Here is a 20,247-nt window from a genome sequence, read left to right on the forward strand (position 1 = left end):
CTATTGAGCTTGTTACAATTAACATCAAACAGTAGTGAAACACAAAAAATGCTTACTGTAGCATTCAAATACACACATTTGCATATTTGTTAAACATCTGTCCAGTTAAAATGTTACACAGTATCTATGCAATGGTTTTACTGTATCAGATAGGTGCTTCTGTTTTTTGTTCGTTTTTGCTTTTTAAACAGCATCTCTATTTTTATCCATTAAAAAAAACAAAAAAACTTTGACACCCCAACAAGAAAATAATCCAGACTAGGGCTCTGCAGTCCACAGTCACCTGCCACTAGATGGCATAGATGTGCTTATTTTAAGTGTTTCGCTTTTGAAGAGTCAAAGGAGAAAGAGACACAGACCATGGCCTTTAATGGAATTTTAAGATTTTTTTTTTTCATAGAAAGGAAATCAAACTACTTTTGCATGTATTTGCAGCTGATTCATAATAGAAAAACAAACTTAACTTTGGTTCTTTTGAGATAAGCCCTTGATTTGGTTTTGTCTCCACCTAGTGCCTCAATAGAGGTGGTACACTGAGCAAGTTCTTTACCTTTGCTTGATGTTCTATATTTCCTACACAGGTACTGTGACCTGAATAAAATTTAACCAGCAGCACTGCAGCCCGAGTTAAATATTTACAAATCACCTCACAGCAAACGATAAGAAAAGTTACGCCTAAACATGAAGTTAATGCAAACAATGGAACTTATTTTTTAGTCTAGCTTCATGATTTTTGTTTTGTGTGTGTATGTGCGTTCCTCTGTGTGATGGAGTAGAGGAAGACACACAATCCATACTTCTCCATCCTCTCTTGAAAATATATGAGATTGTGGATAGTCTAGCTATAGATATACTGCATCATCAGCACTTCTCCAATATGACCATTCCTACTTTTTATTTCTATAGTGTAGACCTATGAAGTCCTACAGAAACACCTAAACATATATGGGCTCTTTAACACAAAGAACTGTAGTGTAACCAGCAAAGTAGAATTTGTATAGCAATTAAGGGAATAATTACAAAAATCATAATATTTTTATCACAGAAATTAGTTTATTTCACTCATTAATGCCTCCAGAGTGCCAGAGTTTAATTAATTGAGGCAGGAAATGTATTTGATGAGAAACTGAAAGATAAGCCATACATATTGTATGTTTGTGTATGGGGTGTTGAAATTTAATGGAGAGAAAAAAAATAGAACTTTCAGGATCTCTTTTGTTCCAGTTTCTATGAAATTGTGGCTACAGAGAGAAATATAAGTCTTGTGTCCATTATGACTTAATGCATTTGTGACTTGTAGTGCCACTAAAGGGAAAGGATCTTAGAATACCGATTAATAAACTATGTTCAATCTGAATGCAAATCGGTCTTCCTGTTAATTTACCTATTTTTTTGTCTTTCTTGCCTCCAGCAATTATTTTAAAAGCGCAGTGAGTCTTTCTTTGGTAGCTATAGTCAACATGCATGCTGTTGCTTAGTAACTCACCTAAGCAAGAACCAAGTGAAAAGGTTTTCAGGTGGCCTAGACAACTTAACTTAAACTGTCACCTTTTGTTTCATTGAGAGAAGTCACTGTCTTAAGCAAATCAGCAGAAATACAAATCACTAAGGTCTCCGCCAGTATTGTAATTGGAGCTGAACTGTGGCTCATTTAGTAATTATTTGACCTCTAATGGGGTTCACTGTGGTTTTGGCTCCACGCCTAACCACAAGGATTCAAACTGAGAATAAAACACTTGTAACAGTGTTAAAAGGGCTTTAAAAGCAGTGGGTGCAAAGCCCGCTGCCAAGGAACGATGAAGCAATCGTGCAGGAGGAAATTTAGTTATAACCAGGAAGAGGAAGGCATTCTACTGTACACCTGTCACTCTTCTTTCTTTGGATCGAAGCCAGTCACAATAAAGTACACCATGAGGGCGTGTGGGTGATAAAACAGGCCAAACAGCTGAGTTGAGAGTTCACTCTTGACAGGTTCAAGACACAGGACGAAGCAAGCTTATAAATAAGTCACTTTATTATTGCTTTCTTTTTAAAGACTATATACTTATCAACTATTCATAATAACAAATGGAGTTGTTAAATACTGTACACAGCATACTGAACTCTCCCAGTGCATGTCTTCGCCACAGCAGAGTGTTATCTCTTGATAAACTAGTCTTCATTCTGTTTTAACATTTCTAATAAGACATATGAATACCTTAAGATTAAATAGTTTGTTTTTTTGTGTATGATGTAAACATTTTTCCAAACATTTAAGTCAAAAGCAACATTGTGTTGGTAAGATCTGTGAACAGAAGGAAGAGAAGAAAAAAAAAGATACTTCAATGACCGATTGACCTTAGCAGTTATTTGTTTCCCAAACTGAACACCGTGTTTGATACCAAGGGTTACTTCAATACATGTGCTACATTTTCTATATCATCCTGACGCCTTGTGGATAATGTACAACAATTTAAAAAAAAAAAAGAAAAATCATACATTTTGTAGGCTGCCAGCAGCCAAAGTCTTTCAGACCACACCCACTGCAATCATGTAAGGCAGGAATGCATGTGCAGAACAGGAAAGTCTGTGTCAGGTAGGTAAACCCTGTACTGTCTTTGTAATGCATTTGTATTAACAGATTAGTCAAACATCTCTCATCTAAAATCTATTTCATCTAAAATCTCCATATTAGGATATTCGGTTAGAACAGATTTTGCGTTTGAATTCATTGTCTTTTCCTACAAGTGTTAGGTCACATATGGAGCCGTTACCTCATCGCTCGTGGATTACAATTTCAAATTTCACCTGTGAACACAATTTAAAGCAGGGAGTTTGTAAAGGTATAAGGATAATATCAAAGTGAGGTAGTACTTGAGGCAAATGTGTTTCAAGCAATGACTCACAGCTTGACCAGAAAAAAAAAGAAGAAAAAGAAGTAGCTTCAATTGGAAGAACAGCACACATTCACTGACAGTCAACAGACCAGTTCCTGTGCAATAAAACAGATCTGGAGACTGACAGAAATAAATCAAATGTGTGCACTTCTTAGAAGGCTCTACTAAAAAGCGGGCACTGCTAACAAGTGTTGCACAGTAACAAGCATTGTTGACAATTCTTTACTAATTAAACACTTTTCCCAACTGCTGTTCACATGCACATATGCGCAAACACATCCACTGCACATACACACACAAATACACTCAAGACGCTACACCATACTCAGCTGCACTGGACAATCCAAAAGAAATATGGTTAGCTACTAGTAATGAACCCACCTACTGGTACAAAATGTACCATGACAATGTGCCATATGGGGTGAAAAAACAAACAAAGAACAAAACACAACACAAATTTACTTTGAAGTAGTCAGCCTGAGTAAGACTGACACTACATCAAGGCGCGAAACCCATATCAGTATTGATATAATAGCAAACAGAATCGGCACGTGCTAGAATCCTTCATTTTGTTATAAATTCATCGGGCTTGTATTTAGACTTCATATATTAAGTGATACATGGTTACATTACTGACCTTTTTGTCCCTTGTGAGATGCAAAAGCACCATCAAAAAGCCCCAGTGCATCTCACAAAACATCCACACCACATCAGACACAAAACACTGAGCACACAAGGTACAAGGCCCGCTTGTACTTTCTGGCCGTACCACATCTTTACTAAAACAGAGCAAAATATTGAATTTCATAAAATTAAAATATATTTTAAAAAAATAAGCTATAGACTGTTGAACTTTGCCCACAATCTTTAGTTAGACATGGTTTTCACAGAAAATATCTTTTCAATATTACCAGTAACTGTACACAGTGCGCAAATACCCTGTGTGTTCAAAATACATAAGGGGTATTACAAAAAGAAAAAAGAAAAAAGGTAAAAGCAGCAGTTTTAAAAGGTTGTTGGTGTCCAATTTCACCATTTTGTCAAGTGGGTTTTGCGCATGTACAGTATAGTCTTCTATTACTTCCACAAAAACTTTTCAAACAAAATCCACCTGTGCTTTCTTTCTGGTGTGGCAGTCACAAGGCGAGTCTGCAAAAGGAGACCGCTGAGGCAGAAGGTAGTAATGTGTGGTGCTGGCCTTCTTGCCATTCTCCATAATAGGAAGGATACATGGGGAGCCCTCACTGTTCTGTCTCTGTAAACTCCGACCGCTTACATACTTAGGATCTGGTGCAAAGCTTTGGGTTGGGGGCATCACCCCGTTAGTGTATGTTGGGAGGCTCTTAGGGCTGGGAGTGCGGGAGCTGCCTGTGGACAGAGGGCCTCTTGGAGGCAGTTTGGGTGGTTTGTCCTCATCGCTGTAAGCCCCAGATGAGACTTCTGCTGACCAGCGCCTGCAATCTGTCTTGACATTACGTGGAGGTATAGGAGGGGGAACCTCTTGTTTATCCATATTGTTGGGGTACCTTTTTGGGCATGTGGGTCGTGGCAGCTTGTGTAAAGATCCAGCTGGTCCAGAGAGAGAGCGTCGTAGCCTCCTCTGAGCGGGTCTTTCCTGTGGCTGCTGCTCATACTGTTCCCGTACTTCCTGCGGAGGATTTGCCTGATGGTGCTGTTGGGGTTGCTGCGGGCTTTGCGGTCCTAATGGCCCATCGTAGTAAGCGTAGTTAATCTGCCCACAGTCCTTGAAGCTCCTTCGGTGAGATAGAGGATTTCTAAAAGCTGATTTAGAAAATTGATCAGACACCAGGCGGCAGCTGTCGTCTGAACTTGTGAAAAATTCTACCTCACTGTCCATAGCCTGCTCATGGGAGATATCTGTCTGTGGGGGAATAGGGGGTAGAGGCTTAGAGCATCTGCTAGGTGTCTGTGGTGGGCTGTTCAACTCGTTAAATGACAGCCTCATCAGCAGGTCATCATCAGCAGGACTTGGGGTGGAAGGTTCATTGCTGGAGGACAGGAAGAGTTGGGAAGGCCGGGATTTCTTTGAGAGTATTCTCTGTGAGTTGGGACTGTGTTTATGTCCTGCCAAAAAAGTAAGTTGAAAAAATAATAACCATCAGACAAGTGGCAGATTGATAAATAATTAAAGTAAATTAAAGACAATAAAAATCGAATACTATAATACTACACTGACTTTATAATATTCAGGTTACAACAATATGTCCAGTATGTGAAATAACAAACAATGAAAGAGAATTCATGCAATGCAGCATTTGTGTAGTTTAAAAGGTACATCCTGTATGAAAAAGAAAGAAAAGGAAATAAAGATATTTAACTTACTCTCATAACTTGGAGGTGGCTCCTTTTGCTGGGCACGATAGCTGTGATCTATGTTTGCCCTGTCCATACTGAAGTAGAAGCTGCTAGAAAAGAAGAATGACGTTTCAGAACAGCAGTGCTTCGTCACAGAAATGTGACATATTGAAATTAACAGAAAATGTAAGACTAACCTGAACCATGCAATTTCAACATGACATGCACATCCTTTCTAAAGTCTTTCTCTAATGAAGTGCACCACAACACTCACTTGTCCAGTACATGGCGATCGCGCCAGGAGGGTTTAGATCCAGCCATGCTGTGACAGTAGCTGCCCCGGAGAAAGGGGTTTTCTATGGGAAAAGAGATCTCCTGGGCAGTCAGGCCCACTGTGGACATGCTCCAGGCACCCTCGGGTCGCATCAAAGCCAGGAAACACTCAGATCGCCCGGCTGGCTGCCCCTGCTTCTGGTGTACCTATATTAAAAAACAGCCATGAATGAATTGGCAAAAAATAAAATAAAATAAAATCAAAAGTAGGTCAAGTGAAACAGATCATCGTATAGGACACTAAAAACACTCTAAAAGCAGAGCCAGGTGATTCTCTTTAGACTAGATATTTAATAATGGCTTTTGGGTGACAACAATTTCCTATGGCCTTCAGGACACTGGTGTCCGAGCACACCTGGAGAACGTGCCTTTCAAAATGTTCTATTCACAGTATTCCTCATTCAAAGCATGAAAGCAATAGATGGTGGAAAAGGTCACTACTGGTCATGTCTGCTTTTGTAGACCTGAATTAAATGGCATGTAAACACACTTGCTGTGGGTTTGGAGAACCAGTGTAGAACTACTTTATCACAAAAGCATTCTGACATGAAATCGAAGGTAAACACAGGTGTTACTAACATACGATTTAGATCTTGCATCATAATAGAACAGGACCTTCATTAAAGTCATTGCTAACACATTGTGTCAAAACATGCTATGAAAAAGTTGTATTACCCTTCATGTTTTACATTTTATTTACCGTGTTAGTACAAAGGTGTAGCTGTGTCAGCTGAAAACAAAAGAAGAAAAAATACACCCATTTTTTTTTCTTTTCCTATAGAGAGGTACTGAGCTTTACATTTCACCTGTGGCTTGCAAACTCCATGAGCCTGAGTTCAGCATTGCATTCATGGGTGTGAACTGTGTAACCAACTTTTGAATTTCAATTTCTACAGACTGTGTCGCTTAATAAGTTTAGTTTATTTTAAAACTGGACTGTGCTGTGCTGGTGTTTTGCAATCCTGTTCCTCTTGAACAGGAAAGTTCAAGGGGGCTCCTCCTGTTACCACAGATATACCTGATGTTGCAAGAACGCCCCCACGCCAAATGAACCGAATGCTCGTGTCATGTCAACTATGTGTCAGGGCTGTATAAACAATGTGTACATTATTCAAATGGGGAGTAATCTAATATTTCTGGGGCATACATAGAGTAAATGCAAAATAAATGGCCTCAAACAGAGTTTAAATGTTTCAACTGGGTTTCAGTCTCAAGTGGAGAAAGCCTAGAAAGTCATAAAATGTGTTTTAGATGAGCCTTAAAAAATAGTGCATCAGGGGTGAGCGCAGTTGCTTTTTGTTGCATGGCTGAGTTTAATTAGACATCATTATTACACGATTACAATGCATACTCAGAATCATCTCTTCTGGAAACTACTAAAGAGGTGCATGCACAGCTAGAGCCACACTGTCCTCCTGACAATGTAGGAGTGATGACTGAAAAGAACACGGCTCCCTCGTTCCTGGTCTCTTATGAGCCATATTTATGTGCTAGCCTGACAGCTGGAGCGAAACAAAGCTCTAAAACAACAGGAAGCCTGAGCCATCAGTCTGAGCCAAACTGCCCAAGAAGGCATGCAATCCCCCTGGCCAGGGCCATCGATTCGGTTCGGCGGGGACGGGAAGCAACATGATCCTTGATAATGAACCCCCAGGGGCTTGTGCTTCCTCTTGCAACAGGTGCAAAGACAGTTCATCCTGGCGGTTAACCATATTAGCATTTACAGGCAACAGGATTACACAAATGATGTAGTCATGCAGATGTCCAAGTCGGTTAAATCAGATAATCCGGCTGGAGAATGTGGGCCTTCTTATGGTCAAATGTGACTTATCTGTTTATACAATAAGAAGGCAAGCCAAGGCTAACTACGAAGACAACTCAGTGGCAGTGGGCTCGAGAAAGGAGGGGGTCCGCTGAGCTTCCTAGTGATGTAAAACACCACCGGTTTGCCTTGAATTCAAGCTTACGGCCGTCACCCTCAGGCCTTGACAGGAGTTCACACCCCGCTCACGACACCCCTGCAGCGGTTTCCGAGCAACCATACTCGCTCTACCTGTGCTGCAAGCAAACAGTGCGCACACCCCCCTCACTTTACCGGATTGAGATAATAATGGTTAAAAGCCCTCCAGCAGGCAGGTGACTCACGCCACAACACACAGTCAGCTATTTGGCAATGATGATACACAGTGAATTGTATTTCCCTTTTGTTTAAGAGGAAAAGACCTAAATTAATATTGCAGCCTAAGAATTAAAGAGAACGATTATATAACATCTGTGCCATTGCAGACCTATAAAGAATATAAAACACGTATCCTTTATAGTTATCAGTATAGACAAACACATAGAGATACATATTCACACGTTTCCCTCCGTTTTTCTTTTTTTTTAGATTATTATATTGTAAGTTTTTTAATCATTTTGCTCTGGACTAAGTTGTTCCTCTTAGTATACGGCTCTGTCAGTGAAAAACAATCAAAAACAACCATAAGATATAGAAATAAAAATAAAATGAAATAAAAAAAATAATCCGAATAAGATCTCAAGTTGCATTAAGCAATTGTGTCTGCCGTGCTGGCACCGACATACAAAACAACAGACAGACAAGACATGGATCCACACAGTGGCTCTAAACAGACATTTCAATTCACTTTTTGAACTCACCTAATTCACTTCGCAGTTCTCTCCGCTGACTGACCCCTAAAGTCCTCTTTGGTAAAATACAGCGCCTCAGTTTATTTCGGGGTTCGATTTGAATCTGTAATCGTCAGTTTTCAGTTGCATCAGGAACAGGTCGCCAAAGACTTGGCGACACTCAGGCATTACTGTGACACTTCTAGATAAGTCTACTAGTCTATTGTATTGAGCTATCTCTTATAGGCTCACTACACTGGCGACCCAGTGGCTCCGCCTTCCTTAAAGCCACAGGCTTCCTTTCCACCAGTCTGCAGTGTGCATGAAGCACAGAAAGCTGAGTGCATATGGACTGCATGTCAGCCTTGAACATATTTAAAAGACTTAACATAGGTTGACTTATGTGATGCAGTGAAAGTCTGCAGGGCTCCATATATCTCTGGACAGAGCAGGTTTGAAATCAAGGACACAGTCAGGTGATAAACTGTCCCACTGGGACACATTTATCACACAATGAATAAATGCAACCATGGTTCAGTTAATGATACATTTTCCCCAGAACGTTTAGAAAAAGTATACATAAACTAAAGTTAAAGCCGTAAACTTACTGGTGCCAGACTAAAATGCCATCTTGCAAGTTCTGCCTTTTAAAACTTTCCGTTCAATGACCTGTGTTATACTGTACTATAAAAGGTGTCATCTTTGCTGTTTCATAAACAATAGACTGCCCAAAAGTAAGCTGTGCAGATCTGCACGAAGACAGAGGCAGTAATAGGGATGGCTTCAGAGTGGATAACACAAACAGTAGGCAAAGAAACAAAGCCAGAACCCCTCCTATCTCTGCAGTAATTCTCCTGCCAGCTGAATGGGGCTCAGATGGTTTAGCTACTCATTTATCAGATCACCCTGGGCATTTTCGTTCAGCAGGACCTGTTCTCTATTTACCTGAGATAATGCTCCCATCAGTCGCTGAGGAAAGGCAACAAGTTCAATATTCTACAGTTTTTCTTGTTATGGAAATACATGAGTAATCTGGAATATGCAGTCCCTCACACCTCCAATTACCAGCTGCTTAGCCTATTTAGACCTTAGGTGGTGTTGCATTAACTGTGACCAAACCTAACTGGGCTAAACAAATGTAACACTGACATGCACACTAACCAAACACAATGATACAATAGCTACAGACAGCGTGTATGTTGACTCAATATGTGACAGAAAGCAGAGGTGTGTGCGTGTGTGGAGAGAACACACTGTTCTTTTGCTTGAAATTGTGAATTCTTTACTGCTTGCTTTCAGTCTGAGAGGCCCAAAAGGATTTTAGTTACAGATATGCCCCTTAAAAGGACCAGATCCTCCCTAATCCCCCTTTTAGAATTTTAGGTGCATTTTTGGGATTCCTCTGGACCAGTTGTGACCAGCAGGGAAAAGAGAATGTTTTGCAAGTTGAATTAATAACTTAAACACCAGAGTTTGGATTAAAAGATTTCAAATGCAAACTATATATTGATAGATGTTGCAGGAAATACTCATATGTAAAAGATAAGACTAAAAATAAAGAGTTGAAAGATGCATAAAAATAATCAAGCAAAGTTAAAAGCGCCTGTGTGTATTTCAGCTTGAGTGCGCTCAATCTGCCTTTCCATGTTCCACAAAAGAGACACATTCATTGGGATAAATAGACTTCACCGAAAATGTCTCTCCTCCCACTTCAGCCCTCCTTCCTCTCTCTGCCTGTGAGCCACATCATGATGTCATCACCCACAGGAAGTGCCATATAAAGTTATAGAGGGAGAGAGGGGGGGGGGGGGGGGGGGGAACTAAGTCAGGGTGGAAGATAAGCAGGCAGAGACAGCAGATGAATGAACTTGTGTCATAACGAATATACTTCTCAGGAAATATTACACAGCTTTTCACTTAGCCCCATGACTCACACTGAGTTTAATCACCAGAATCAGTAATCTCCCCCTCAAAAAGTAGCACTTTTGGCTCATTTTCCTTTCAGATGCTTTTGTAAAAGAAAGGAATTTCCCTGTGTGGCTCAGTTCCAGTACAAGGGTATATTTTAAAAGTCAGTTATGCTCCCTCAGCTGATTTCAGTGGCTCACTAACAGGAAGAGTTAAGTGTGGTTGGAGACGAGTTAAAACAACAACAACAAAAAAACAAAAAGCATATTACTGTAAATGATTTATTCAGCGTGGAGGTCACAGCATTGATTGCCCCTGCCTGCTGAGGTAATTCAATTACGTCTATATCCAGACAGAATCCAAAGTTCGCACTGATATAAACACAGCAGCAACAAGCTTTATTGTTGTGGTGACATCAAGCTTGTAAATGTGTAGTAGATTCCAGGTGCTGCTCTAGACTAAAATCCAAGCTTTACCAAGCATTTAAAGAAGAAGCAAGGAAGGTCTGCAACTTTTGACTTCTGTGGTAATTTTGTGAGCATTTCAGATTACAAAGAGTTTGCCATGTACATTTGAAACTGTCCACAGAGACAAGCAAAGTGACTCCTGGAGAAAAGCCTTATGGTCAGATGAGACAAAATTGAGCTATTTGGCCTCAATGACAAGTTGTATGTTTAGAGAAGCAAACCTAAGAACACTGAGCTAGTTGCCAAGCATGGCGGTGGCAGCATCATGCTAAGGGGCTGTTTTGCTTCTAGTGGTACTGGTATATTGCAGAAAGTGGATTGAATAATGAAAAAGGAGAGCTATCTCTAATATCTTCAACTTCATCTCAGATCAATAGCTAGATTGCTGATCCCTGGACACAGTTGGGTGTCCCAACGCATATATCAAAACTGGTTTGGAATGGATAACATAGAAACAAACCAATTTAAATTAACTCTACCAATTCTGCCAAGAAGAATGGCTAAATATACAGCCAGATTTATGCAAGAACCTTGTTTATAGCTACCAAAAGCATCTGATTGAGGTGCAACTTGATAAGGAACATTTAACTAAATAATAGTGGATTGTATCTATATATATGTATATTTTTAACCTTGTGTCTTTTTGGGCCCAATTTTTGTCTTTTAACCAGTTAAGCCTCAGTCATTAAAGATTTATGCTATACAATTCCAGCCTGAAAAAAGAATAGTTTTAAGACACAATTAAAAGCCCCCAAATTACCATGAAAGTCATGCCTATGATGAGTATATGTAAACCTTCTAACCACAGTTATATATCTTAACATTAATCACTTATCATAGTTATCATAAAAATGTAAGCAAACAAATAAAATCCCTGACAATGTTCCTGTTTGCTATTTTCTATTAGGGGAATTATCTTGGACAATTCTTCTCACGTTTTCAAGCTAACGGCATTAGCTTATCTCAGTATAAAGACCAAAATCAGTGAATAAAATGTTCTGGTGGTTAGTGCTGTTGCTACCATCAGGTTCTAAGATTGTTTTGTTTGGTTTTGCTTTAATGAGTTCAGCTAATGCTTATGTGGCAGGATGAATGTTATCCCTCGGTCCAACCCACTTTCAGCCTGGCCCATTAGGGGGCGCTGGTATAAATAGTGGCCATTTGAGTGTCTCTGCATTGCTTGCCTGTGATCTCCTTTTTGGTCACCTGACTTCCTCGGTGTGGTGGAGATCGTTTGTGGGTTACTCCTCTAAAGTCTCCATCGCGGCTGGTCGTAGCTATAGAAGCCTCCTCTGAGCTATTCTGCTTACGTTCTGTGACACGGCTTACTTGGTACGTAATCAACTTTTGTTACGCTCTCTGCCTTCTATTGTTCTTTTATAGTAATTATTTATTATGTTTCGCAGGAAGTGTGGGCCTTTTGCGCCAAGCTACGTGAACTGAAGTGCTGCTGTTTTGCCTTGCTGTGCTTTTACCGTCTGTTCCCGTTGTGAGAATTCTTTCCCTGCTGCTGTCAGCTTTTACAGTGGACGTCGGCGTGGACAACGGCCATATGCATGCCGGTTATCGGAGTCAGCTGGCGTGCATATTGATTGACTGTTAACTTATCGTCGTGTGGACGGCAAGTTGGAGCAGTACGGCGATTCCGTTTGCTCCAGATTTTAGAGTTTTATTCAGATTGTAGGTTGTTTTATTGCTTTTGATTTGTAGTTTGGATTTTTGTTACACCACTGGTGGGAGGCCCTTTTTCTAGCTGTAGATCACCAGTGTGGTCCTGCAGTTGGGTTATCCCCCGGTGCTACACATTAGTTTGTTGTAATATATTAAAATTTTCTTTGTTTCTTTTTATTCAGATGCGGAGTGCCGACGTGGAGGAGACTAGGGTGCCTTGGTGGTGGGATCCCTTGAGTGTACACACCTGCCTTGTTTAGTTTATTAGTGTGAGTGTGTGTGATAGTGTGTTGCACTTGTGTTTTGGGTGTGTTTTCTTTCTTTAGTTTGTGTGTGGCATCCCTGCCCCTCCACTGGTAAGCCTCAGCTCTGAATACCTTTTTAAGCATATTTGTACTTGAATATTTATGATTGTGCTTTTATATGGTGTTTTAAATAATTATTAATAAATTGTGAATTTGTTGATCATTGAACCTCGTCTCTGGACTGAGTATAGCGAACCTAAGTGCCTTTCTGGTGATTTAGTGTTACTTTCAGTATTCTCTGGGTGAAATTCCCAGGGTGGCGTTGTCTTTTTAAAACTGCAAAGAGTATTTACTTTATACCCCATCCTCGTCTCGCCACAAACTTGGCGTTGTCGACAGGATATACTCTTTAAAACAGAGACGTGTGTTCTTCTTTTGTTTGGTGTAACGTAAATTGTTTTTTTATATTATTTTGTACAGAATAAAGGCAAAGCAGCAGCTACTTTGGTGTGGGATTTCACAGCTGTGTTACAGAGATGGAGGAAGAGTTACAGGAACTCAGGGACTTGATCGCGCAGCTGAAAGCAGACAATGAGAGGCTGCGTCAGGAGAGGGCTGTTGGGTCAGGTACTAGTGCTACACCTTCTACTTCAACTGCATCATCTGTTAACCCCCCAACGGCTGGTGTCTCTGTAGCAGAGAGACTAGTTTTTGTGCCCCGTGACAGAAAGTGCCCTATGTTTAGAGGAAAATCAGGTATAGGGTTGAATGAATGGTTGGAGGAAATAGAAGGTTGTGCTAGAGCACGTCATTTGTCTTTGGCTGATAAAGCATTTTTCCTGTTTGACCACCTAGAAGGGGAAGCACGTGAGGAGATCAAATATCGCTCTAGTGCAGAGAGGACTGATCCTGCTAAGATAATTACTATATTGCAAGAACTGTATGGCTGTTCAGACTCCTATGTAGCATTGCAGGAAGCTTTCTTCTCTAGAAAACAGCAGGAAAGTGAGACACTGCAAGAGTTTTCCCTCGCTCTCTTGGGTCTTATGGAAAAAGTTAAATCGAGTGCCCCCAATGGCATGCCCAATGCTGACGTTTTATTAAGAGATCAATTTGTTGAACAGGTCTTAGATAGTACCTTGCGGCGGGAGTTAAAGCAGCTAGTAAGGAGGCAGCCCACACTGACATTGCTGGAGATTAGAGGGGAAGCTATTAGGTGGGAACGTGAAGGGTTGCCTAGTGGCGTTAGGCATAGAAGCAGTTCTGTCCCTTCTGTTTATGGCATTCAGTATGGGGTCCATAGCGGTCCCTCAGGAATAGCTCAGTCTACCCATTTGTCTGAGATGAGCGAGATGAAGGAATTGTTAAAGTGCCAGCAGGAGCAACTTAATCAGCTCACTCAGAGCATTGCTCGATTGCAGGGCCCCCATCGAATGCCTCGCTCAGGACGGGGCGACTCCATTATATGCCGTCGTTGTCGGGAGTGTGATGGGGAACGCGTTCCTCGTTCCCGGCCTCCTTCGCAGGCCCCTCTGCATAATCGCAGGCACTCTCCTTTAAATACGGCTTCGGAAAACTAGCACCCTCCGTATTGCCGAGCCACAGTTCGGGTGGGGTGTCTATTGGCTCAAGGGTTGTTTCTAATGGTCCAGAGGCAGTCTCGAAATTAATTTCATCCTGTCCTCATATAGATGTGGACATGGGCGGTATAAAAGTACCTTGTTTGGTTGATACAGGGTCCATGGTCTCTACCATTACTGAAAGTTTTTTCCGCCAGCATTTTGAGTCCTGGGGTCAAGAGCGTCTCCAAGCTTGTCATTGGTTGCAGCTTAAAGCGGCTAATGGGTTGTCCATTCCTTACCTTGGCTATATCGAGCTAAGTGTAGAGCTCTGTGACAAGTTTCTTCCACAGTGTGGCGTGTTGGTCGTTAAAGATCCTCCAGGTGCAGGACCTTCCACGGTTCCGGGTGTATTGGGGATGAATGTCATTCGGAAGTGTTACCACGAGCTTTTTGGGCAACACGGTGAAGCATTGTTTAGTTTGGGCTTTGTCACAGAGGCCCCTAAACCCCTTGTGCAGGCGCTGCAAAAGTGCCATGACGTTAGTATAAGAGCCCCACTGGATTTGTCTGGCCATGTGAGAGTGAGGGGTAAGCGAGCATGTTGCATTCCGGGTGGTGTAATGAAAGTAGTGGCCGCCACCTGTTCTGAGCAATATTCAGGTGCCACTGTGTTATTTGAACCTACTGATGTTAACTTGCCTGCTGGACTTTTAGCGTCCCCTGCATTGGTTCGAGTGGTTAGAGGTACTGCATACATACCAGTTGTTAATGTAGGGACTACGGCGGTCTTGCTTTACCCTAGGACCGTTATAGGGACCCTGGAAGATGTTCATGTGGTCAGTTTGCCCGCTGGTGTGACAGAAGTACTCCCTAACGTAGCCACAATGGCATCTCACACTGCCACTCCTACTGTGCAGGATCAGATGGAAGGGATTGATTTGTCTAAACTGTCAGCAGAGGAACAGGGACAGGTGAGGTCTCTCCTTAAGAAATACAGCTCTGTCTTTTCTGCTCATGACACTGATTTGGGTTGCACTAACTTGATCTCCCATGACATTCCAGTCTTAGACGATATCCCCGTGCGGCAGCGTTATAGGCGCATCCCCCCTTCAGAGTACGAGGTTGTGAAAGAGCATATTAACCAGTTGTTAGGGGCCGAGGTGATTAGAGAGAGTAGCAGCCCCTATGCTTCTCCCATTGTGCTCGTTAAGAAGAAGGATGGCAGCCCGCGCATGTGTGTTGATTATCGGCAACTGAACAACAAGACAAGGAAAGATGCATTCCCCCTGCCGCGCATTGAAGAATCCTTAGATGCGCTGACTGGTGCCCGTTGGTTTTCCACCATGGATTTAGCAAGTGGCTATAATCAGGTCCCAGTTACGGAAGAGGATAGGCCCAAGACTGCCTTCTGTACTCCTTTCGGCCTATTTGAATGGAACCGAATGCCATTTGGGCTCTGTAATGCCCCTAGCACCTTCCAGAGACTAATGCAACGCCTTTTCGGTGATCAACAGTGCCAGTCTCTGCTTCTCTATCTTGATGACATTGTAATCTTTTCATCAACAGTATCGCAACATCTTGAGCGGCTGGATGTGGTGCTAGGTCGGCTTCAGCAGGAAGGTTTAAAAGCCAAGCTTGCCAAATGTGCCTTTTTCCAGCGGGAGGTTTGCTACCTAGGCCATGCCATCTCCGATCAAGGTGTCTCTACGGACCCTAGCAAGGTGGAAGTGGTGGCTAACTGGCAGCCTCCTAAGACTGTTTCGGAACTACGCTCCTTCCTTGGGTTTGCCAGCTATTATTGCCGTTTTGTGGAGGGTTTTGCCAAGTTGGCGGCACCTCTGCATAGACTGGTGGCAGAGTGGGGAGGCAGAAAATCAAAGAAGAGGTCAGAGCATGGTGTCGTGGAGAACTGGACTGCCGAGTGTGCTCAAAGTTTTGAGGCATTAAAGACTAAGCTGACGACAGCACCAGTGCTCGCTTATGCAGATTTCTCTTTGCCTTTTATTTTAGAAGTGGATGCCAGCCATGCCGGCCTAGGGGCAGTGCTTTCCCAGGAGCAGGGAGGTAAAGTGAGGCCAATAGCCTATGCCAGTCGGGGTTTGAGGCCCCCTGAGCGCAATATGCTAAATTATAGCTCCATGAAGCTGGAGTTTTTGGCACTTAAGTGGGCCATGACTGAGAAATTTAGAGAGTACTTGTTGGGCCACAAGTGTATTGTTTACACCGACAACAATCCTCTTAGTCACTTGTCTTCTGCTAAACTTGGGGCTACTGAACAGCGCTGGGCAGCTCAGCTCGCTTCGTTTGACTTTGACTTAAAGTACAGGTCAGGAAGGAGTAATAAGAATGCAGACGCTTTATCTCGCCAGCATCCACCTGATCCTCAGGAGATTAAAGCCATGGTTCCTGGTACAGCCTTGCCTGGACCTCTTCAACAAGCCTTGCGGCTGGGACCAGCTGAGGTATCACAAGCTGCCATTACAGTTTTGCCCCATCTCACTACTCCTGATCTTCATACCCTCCAACAGGTCGACCCAGTGATAAAAGAGATCTTGGTGTTCTGGAGACGGAAGCAGCGACCCAGCTTTGAGGAGCGGCAGCAGCTTGCTCCACTTGCCCTGGTGCTGCTACGACAATGGGATCGTCTGATTGAAAGGGAAGGAGTTCTGTATCGTCAGGTTCATCGCCCTGACGGTGCCGAGGTGGTACTTCAGCTTTTGCTGCCTAGTGCACTAATTGAGCAGGTGTTGACTCATGTTCATCAGGAGCACGGCCATCAAGGTGTGGAAAGGACCCTAGCGCTTCTCCGCTCACGGTGCTACTGGCCAGGTATGTCTGCTGAGGTAGCTCGTTGGTGTCAGAGATGCGAACGTTGCCAAGTTGCAAAAGACACCCAACCAGCAGCTCAAAGTTTCATGGGACATTTGTTGGCTTCTCGACCAAATGAAATCTTGGCCATTGATTACACCTTGCTCGAACCTTCCCGGAATGGGCTGGAGAACGTTTTAGTGATGACTGATGTTTTCAGCAAGTATACATTGGCTGTCCCCACTCGTGACCAATGTGCTGCTACAGTGGCCCAGGTTCTCGTGACTGAGTGGTTTTCGAAGTTTGGTGTACCAGCGCGTATCCATTCCGATCAGGGTCGTAACTTTGAAAGCTCCCTGATCCAGCAGCTCTGCAGGTTTTATGGTATCGAGAAGTCCCACACTACTCCTTATCATCCGGCTGGAAATGGTCAGTGTGAACGTTTTAATAGGACTTTGCACAATTTGTTGCGGACCCTGCCAGTATCCAGAAAAAGAGACTGGAATGTATGTTTGCCCCAATTACTCTACTGTTATAATACCACTCCCCATCAGGCTACTGGGGAAACCCCATTCTTATTGATGTTTGGGCAAGAACCCAGGTTGCCAGTGGACTTTCTGTTGGGCAGAGTACCGGACCCCATCAGTGGAGATGTGCACGAGTGGATTCAGGAGCATCAAGCCCGGCTACAGGTTGTACATGAAGGAGCCAAGGAACGATTGCAATTGGCTGCCGACCGCAGAAAGAGGCACCATGATAAAAAGGTGAAAGAGGCACCATTGAACAATGGCCAGTTGGTGTTCCTGCGCGATCTGAGTGGAAGAGGGAGATGTAAAATCCAAGATAAATGGAAACCCGTGGTATATAGAATCCTGAAGGCACCTAAAGGAGGTGGGGCAGTATATACCATTGCACCTGCAGATGATCCCAGCAGTGTGAAGCATGTTCATCGTACCTTGTTGAAGGCTGTGATAACGGCAGCCACACCATCAGAAGGGCCTGCTCCAAGCAGTAGCCCACGTGGCCCAGAAATATCCTCCCCAGAACCAGGACATGACTCATCAAGTGACAGTGACCTGTTATTCCTGAGCGTAGGAGCTCCTCAAGTAAATGTTTCACCATCTTACAGCCCAGTGGCAGTGATTCCAAGTAGCCCTGAGTTGTTGCTCCGGCCAGAAGACCGAACTTCCGATGTCCCAGCCACTTGTACAGTTACTCCGAGTGTAGCACCAGTTCCATCTAGCTCTCTTCCTGCTCCCTCTACGAGTTCTGATACAAGAAATGTGGTGGTGCGAAAAACAACCCGGTCCACAGCTGGCCAGCATTCAAACATCCATCATCTCCCAAGACCAACAGGGGAGGTGGCACAAGGGGCTGCTAACTCTATTTCTGAGCCTAGGGTACATGCTGTCTCTGCATTTTTTAGGCCTTGGGACTAATCTGGGTGTCTTTGTAATTCATCGTCGGGGCGACGATGCAAGAAGGAGGGGTAGAATGTGGCAGGATGAATGTTATCCCTCGGTCCAACCCACTTTCAGCCTGGCCCATTAGGGGGCGCTGGTATAAATAGTGGCCATTTGAGTGTCTCTGCATTGCTTGCCTGTGATCTCCTTTTTGGTCACCTGACTTCCTCGGTGTGGTGGAGATCGTTTGTGGGTTACTCCTCTAAAGTCTCCATCGCGGCTGGTCGTAGCTATAGAAGCCTCCTCTGAGCTATTCTGCTTACGTTCTGTGACACGGCTTACTTGGTACGTAATCAACTTTTGTTACGCTCTCTGCCTTCTATTGTTCTTTTATAGTAATTATTTATTATGTTTCGCAGGAAGTGTGGGCCTTTTGCGCCAAGCTACGTGAACTGAAGTGCTGCTGTTTTGCCTTGCTGTGCTTTTACCGTCTGTTCCCGTTGTGAGAATTCTTTCCCTGCTGCTGTCAGCTTTTACAGTGGACGTCGGCGTGGACAACGGCCATATGCATGCCGGTTATCGGAGTCAGCTGGCGTGCATATTGATTGACTGTTAACTTATCGTCGTGTGGACGGCAAGTTGGAGCAGTACGGCGATTCCGTTTGCTCCAGATTTTAGAGTTTTATTCAGATTGTAGGTTGTTTTATTGCTTTTGATTTGTAGTTTGGATTTTTGTTACACCACTGGTGGGAGGCCCTTTTTCTAGCTGTAGATCACCAGTGTGGTCCTGCAGTTGGGTTATCCCCCGGTGCTACACATTAGTTTGTTGTAATATATTAAAATTTTCTTTGTTTCTTTTTATTCAGATGCGGAGTGCCGACGTGGAGGAGACTAGGGTGCCTTGGTGGTGGGATCCCTTGAGTGTACACACCTGCCTTGTTTAGTTTATTAGTGTGAGTGTGTGTGATAGTGTGTTGCACTTGTGTTTTGGGTGTGTTTTCTTTCTTTAGTTTGTGTGTGGCATCCCTGCCCCTCCACTGGTAAGCCTCAGCTCTGAATACCTTTTTAAGCATATTTGTACTTGAATATTTATGATTGTGCTTTTATATGGTGTTTTAAATAATTATTAATAAATTGTGAATTTGTTGATCATTGAACCTCGTCTCTGGACTGAGTATAGCGAACCTAAGTGCCTTTCTGGTGATTTAGTGTTACTTTCAGTATTCTCTGGGTGAAATTCCCAGGGTGGCGTTGTCTTTTTAAAACTGCAAAGAGTATTTACTTTATATCCCATCCTCGTCTCGCCACACTTAGTTGTAAACAGAGCAAAGTGAGAAAAAAATGCTCTTTTAATTTCAGCCTGACTGTATCTTCCCCTCACTTTTCATACTGGGGATCAGACGTTCCTTCAGTCAGTGCAGCTGTGAGCGCCACAGCCAAAGCACATGGCTGACACATCACTGTGTATTCTGCTGGATCGCGGTTTGGTCTGGCAGACTCACACACACTTGGCTCATGCCGTGGAAACGAAACACAAATCCCCAGGCAACGGGCTGTCATTTATCACTGCAATGTAAATAAAACCATATTATAGCACTTCTTCTTATTAACTGTACCAAACTCCTGAGGGTCATCCAGCTGCTTGAGTCATTAATCACTTCCTGTATTGGTAGAAAGACTTCTGGGAAATAAAGGGCTTTTTGTTTCAACTGAGTCACTCACAGGTATTTTCTATTTCAGCGTGCAACGTAATCTGAAGCAGCAATAACGAGTCATTATTGCCTCACTCCTCAACATTGTTATGTTGAGTGGTTCAAGTGCACCCACAGCCTGCTGTTACTAATGGGTGGAGCAAGCTAGTCCGCCTCCTTGATGATGACAGGGTGTGTTTAGTCTTCAGGATTTGAGGATCAATTTAGACAGAGACTGGGGGAGTTGCTGGCAATCTCATCCTATGACTGAATCAAAGTCCTGTTAATAATTATTATTATGGTAAATATGCATATTGGGCAGTATTAAGATGTGGG

General features: G+C 43.0%; 1 protein-coding gene and 2 long non-coding RNA genes across 5 annotated transcripts; 2 read left to right on the forward strand and 1 right to left on the reverse strand.

The window, feature by feature from the left end:
* Nucleotides 1–1,078: 1,078 nt before the first annotated feature.
* Nucleotides 1,079–8,361, reverse strand: errfi1a (ERBB receptor feedback inhibitor 1a). Of its 3 annotated transcripts, none has more exons than XM_085274321.1 (4): nucleotides 8,187–8,361; nucleotides 5,467–5,672; nucleotides 5,220–5,299; nucleotides 1,079–4,961 (listed from the first exon to the last, which is right to left on the reverse strand). In XM_085274321.1, exons 2-4 carry the CDS (start codon nucleotides 5,616–5,618, stop codon nucleotides 3,973–3,975), a joined length of 1,221 nt encoding a protein of 406 aa, XP_085130447.1. In that variant the 5' UTR covers nucleotides 5,619–5,672; nucleotides 8,187–8,361; the 3' UTR covers nucleotides 1,079–3,972. The 3 variants fall into 3 exon arrangements, with proteins under 3 accessions (XP_085130447.1, XP_085130446.1, XP_085130448.1); XM_085274320.1 differs by having other exon boundaries at nucleotides 5,220–5,302; XM_085274322.1 differs by lacking the exon at nucleotides 8,187–8,361 and having other exon boundaries at nucleotides 5,220–5,302; nucleotides 5,390–5,500.
* Nucleotides 8,362–11,736: 3,375 nt separating this feature from the next.
* On the forward strand, nucleotides 11,737–12,675 carry LOC146574563 (uncharacterized). Its single transcript, XR_014892572.1, has 2 exons — nucleotides 11,737–11,863; nucleotides 11,938–12,675. It is a non-coding gene; the product is annotated as an uncharacterized LOC146574563 (long non-coding RNA).
* A 5,763-nt stretch (nucleotides 12,676–18,438) lies between these two features.
* On the forward strand, nucleotides 18,439–19,377 carry LOC146574564 (uncharacterized). The gene is made up of 2 exons (XR_014892480.1): nucleotides 18,439–18,565; nucleotides 18,640–19,377. It is a non-coding gene; the product is annotated as an uncharacterized LOC146574564 (long non-coding RNA).
* Nucleotides 19,378–20,247: the final 870 nt, after the last annotated feature.

The sequence above is a fragment of the Mchenga conophoros genome, linkage group LG5 (assembly GCF_057382185.1).
Source record: "Mchenga conophoros isolate Kocher_MC1m ecotype Shallow Benthic linkage group LG5, M_conophoros_male_GT1.1, whole genome shotgun sequence".
NCBI lineage: Eukaryota > Metazoa > Chordata > Actinopteri > Cichliformes > Cichlidae > Mchenga > Mchenga conophoros.

Bases quoted from the DNA above. Each gene is read 5' to 3' on its own strand.
- errfi1a (XM_085274320.1), bottom strand. From the start codon at position 5,618: ATGCGACCCGAGGGTGCCTGGAGCATGTCCACAGTGGGCCTGACTGCC. The intron at 5,303-5,466 runs GTGAGTGTTGTG...CTTCTTTTCTAG, and splicing joins GATCGCCATGTACTGGACAA to CAGCTTCTACTTCAGTATGG. The intron at 4,962-5,219 runs GTAAGTTAAATA...CTTTTTTGGCAG, and splicing joins GCCACCTCCAAGTTATGAGA to GACATAAACACAGTCCCAAC.